The following is a 4,214-nucleotide window of genomic DNA, read 5'->3' on the forward strand; positions in this document are numbered from 1 at the left end:
CGCAGGTAACCCCGCTTGCCCCGCGGGGCTGCCGGCTGCCTGGCTCCCCGACACCGTGCGGGGGATGCGGGGGAGCGAGGCACGGTAAGGCGGTACCGAGCTTTGCGGGACGCCTGCGTGCCAGAGCGGTGTGCCAGGCGGGTGGAGCTGCAGTGTCAAACAGCACCGCTGCTTCTCTGGCAGCTCAGCGTTTCTGCTGCTACCGTGGTAAGAGAGAGAGCAAAAGAAAAGCACATCTTACTTCTGGCTGTATAAACGATTTGGTCTGGAAGAGGCAGCTTGGGAGCTCCTTCGAAGGTTGGAGCCCTCAGAAAAGTTGCAAAACCTTTGCTAATATTTATTATAGCCTCCCATTGTAGCCCCCAGCTGTAGACTGTTAGGAGATGTGTCTGGTTTCGGATAAGATGGTGTGCAATGACTCTGCTCCTAACCCGAGGCTCCTTCTCAGGCACTGAATGGCTTTGTTTCCCCAGTGGATTCTGTGGCGGCAGCTACTAAGCTTGCTCCCAGCTCCCAGCTGAAACACCAGCAGAACAACTTTCAGCATGAACTCATACCTGACAAAGAGGAAAGTTTAAAGGATCTCAGGATGCCCAGAAGAGCCAGAGCTATTTGTATTCTGTTTATGCAGAAAGCAGTGAACACAGATCCAGGCATGGAGGCTTCTGTCCACCTGGACTGCAGAGCAAGTATCTCACCTGCCAGGCCAAGACTCTGCCAGCCAAATCAGTAGCCAGAGAGAAAGAAGGAGTGGACTGTGCATATCCCCTGAAACTGATTCTTCACCACAAGGGTGTGAGTGTTCCAGTGGTCAACACAGCACAGCTCAGAAGTTCCCCATAACTGGAGGAAGCTCCAAATAGGAGTCCTACCTCAATGACCAACGGGAAATCTCCATCAGGGAGGTCTCAGCCAGCTGCAGTGCTCTGTCCTTGGACAGCAGAGCCTAAACACTAAGCTTATCATCTATACAGGAGAGAGCTGCCCTACATCCAAAAGCTGGAGGCAGGTGGACAGAACCTGGAAAAGGAAATTCAAAAGGAGGAGGCCCTCATCAGAGAGAAGCTGAGGAGAACAGAGGATGAGCTTAGGAGAAGGACTGAAAGAGAGAAGGAGCTTGTCGAAGCAGAGAGGACACATGAGCAAAAGGCTGCAAGGCACCCTGAAGAGAAAACTCTCAGACATGCTGTCAGAACAGGTGATGGTGCAGGGGTCTTTGGTGGGGAGCAGTCTGCAGAGGCCACTATCCACAGCCCTGGCACTGCCCTCCACCCCAAGAACTGGCTAGGGGGAAAGTCAAGGAGCAGCTGGTGGCCAGCAACAGCAAAATTCAAGACCACATGCCTGTGGAGCATTAAGGCTCTTCTTCAGAGCCCTAAAACATGTCCCTTCTCCCTCTGCCCTCTCAGACCAAGATTCTGGTCACCACCCACCCGCAGAGGTGCAGTACATGCAGGCTGCTAATGCTGTGGAGCCAGAGGAGCTCGAACAGTGCAGCTTCTGTGGACAGTTTTTCTGCACCAGGCTCAAGAAGCACAAGAGTATCTGTGGCAAGAGCCAAGGGTCCAAGAAGAAAGTGACTAAAAAAAGGCCAGAGCTAGGGGCACAGGAACAGTATCAGCAGACGAAGAGCTCAGAGAGGCCTCATGTAACATGCAGTCCCTTTGCCTCTCTGAATCCATACCTACTATTCATGTTCCTTCCACCTCGATATTTAATTTGGACTGAGATGTGAGTGCCTTTATGTGCACATGGGGCTAAGGAATACATTGAGCCTATTGCCTCTGAAAGGTTCTTGCCAAATGGACAAATAGATCCATTTAAATCTGATAGATGGGGGCAGGGGCTGTAACTGCTATGTCTGTAGAACATTGAGGGTGCGCTCCTGGAGAAAGCTCACTTTCTGGAGGTAGTGAGGATGCTCAGGGTGCAGACTGGATTTGCTGCCCTAAAGCTCTGTGACATCAGGGGCTGAAAATCCAGGTAATAGCACAGGCTATTAAAACAAAGTCAGCAGAAACATACACCTGCAAAGCAGCTACAGCAGCCCTCTCCAGTTCCTCAGCCCTACTTCTTGCTTTTATCATTATTCTCAAGATGTTTCTCAAGTACCTATGTCTCCATCAGTATTCCCTTCCAATTCTCCTCAGTGCTGGTCTTTTTGATGCCCTTTTTGGGACTCAGCTTCTCAAGGAGCATTTTCCATCAACAGGGAATGCTCAGGGACAGGAGACCTGCCTTGGACCCTGAACATAAGATTGAGAATTCGGGCTGACAATGGTGCCAGTTGCTCCGACTGCCTTTCTCTTCTGCAGAATAAATCCCTCAAAAGGAACAGCTGGAAACAGAAGAACAAGGTTTCAATCCAGACCCAGTGTTAGGTTCACTAGGCATAGCAATTCCTCTCCAAAGGAGGGAAGGTGTCTGACCTGCCTCTGTTGCCTTCCATTGAAAACCTAAGCTACATTGCCTGTCCCTACAGCAGCTGTCAATTTGCTCCCAATATAGCCGAGAGACATATCTCCAAATGCAAAGGCATCAAGGATAGGCCCCCAACCCCACCACAGAGGAGCTGGTGCTGAGATCACATCCAGCTGTTTCTGGTGTTGGGATTCCCTGTTTTCTGCCAGATTCTTTAGAATTGTATTTTGCCTGTAGGTGAGGGAGGTTTGGACTTTTTAAACTAGTGGTGTTTGATGTGAAGAGAGCTGCTCTCCTTTAGCTCATCAGTGGCTGCAGACTGGTTTTTTTCCTTCTCCAAAAGCAGAGTAGTGCTGTTCTTGAGAACTGGGCCAAACAGTGTCTGCCTCTTGTTTGCTTTACTGCTCTGTAGGTGCTGCCGCTCACCCCTGAACGCACCGACAGCGGTTCCAGCTGGCAAAGCATTCTGACTGTAGCTACCCAAAAAAGATTGGGGTGTGAGGGGTTCCTCCTTTTTTTTTCTTTTTTTTTCTTTTTTTTTTTTTTTTCTCCATAGAAAGGGATCCACAGTCTTCAAAACTATTTAGTCAATGCATTTGGAAAAGTCAGAGGGTGCGGAAGAAACTATGTAAGCTGTTAACTTTTTTGCAGCACACAGACTGCTGTGTTCTTCTGTCCTTGGTATCTGCACTAGATGATCCAGAGCTGCTTCTTGGTCCTTGCTGATGCTCTGTCCTGTTTACTGTAGCACAGTTTAGTTGAACAGTAAAAGCTGTGTAGGTAGGTTTATTCCACACTTGTTCTGCAGCAGCCCAATAGTTTATTTAAATTCTTTTCTGGAATGCTGGTGACAATCCTGGGGCTATGTCTTACCAGATGAAGCCCTGTAACATTATCATTTAGAAATCCAATGTTACATTGTTTGAATTCGGAGATGTGGGAGGAGTATTACTGAGTGCTTCCCCAACACAAGATGCTCAGGATCAGAAATTCAGGGGGCTAAAAAAGCTAGCAGTAGCAGGCACTTACTGTCTGAGTCCATGTATCTATTTATGTACACAGAACAGCAGAGGTACTCTGAACTGGCCGGGCCCCTGGGACAACAGAACAGCCATCCCAACATGTTACTTACCACATACAATAGCTGGGACTCAGTCGGGAAAGAGAGGAAGAAAAAATATTTAACTAAAGAATAATGTCATGCACAATCAAAAATAGGTCATGAATGAGCTCAGACTGGAAATTAGGTTTCTAACAGGAGAAGAGTGAGGTCACTGAAAAACCTTCCAAAGAGATTAGCACAGGGAAGGAACCTACATTGTTTCAAAATGCACTTGGAGAAGATCATGGAAGGGAGCATAAGGCAGGAGTCAATTTAGAAATAAAGAACTGTGACACGGAGTGTTCGTTCCTATGACCAGGCTTCTTGTATAAAGTGCAAAGAACAAATCAGTGACAGTTCTGTGCCTCAGCATATCACTTCCTGGAGCTGAGAAGTCATTTCCTTCTCACAGAAACCTTCCCTCTATTCCTGACTTGGCTTCTTGTTATCTTTGTTTTTTAATTTCTATCCAGAATGTTGAAGAACTGCAACAGCTAAAAAGAGCCAAACACCCCCTGCCCCAGACAGCACACTAAGGAACTTCACATTGGAAAACCTGTTAGCTGTTTCACTTGTATGTTCAGGGTTAAATCAACAATTAGATTTAATACTAAAAAACCCAGTTTTCCTCCAGGCCGAGTTGCTAGGAACCTCTAAAACATAGGGCTTGCACCCTTCCTTGAGTCATCTG

The 4,214-nt window shown here is 47.7% G+C and overlaps 1 protein-coding gene across 1 annotated transcript; it reads left to right on the forward strand.

The window, feature by feature from the left end:
- Positions 1-64: 64 nt before the first annotated feature.
- ZC2HC1C (zinc finger, C2HC-type containing 1C) lies at positions 65-2,381 on the forward strand. The gene is given in 6 exon segments (XM_009993961.1): positions 65-84; positions 511-580; positions 583-1,273; positions 1,276-1,371; positions 1,374-1,648; positions 2,316-2,381. Coding segments are annotated over 6 exon segments (1,218 nt in total).
- The last annotated feature ends 1,833 nt before the right edge of the window (positions 2,382-4,214 follow it).

Source organism: Chaetura pelagica, unplaced genomic scaffold (assembly GCF_000747805.2).
Source record: "Chaetura pelagica isolate M959 unplaced genomic scaffold, ChaPel_1.0 scaffold11, whole genome shotgun sequence".
Classification (NCBI taxonomy): domain Eukaryota; kingdom Metazoa; phylum Chordata; class Aves; order Apodiformes; family Apodidae; genus Chaetura; species Chaetura pelagica.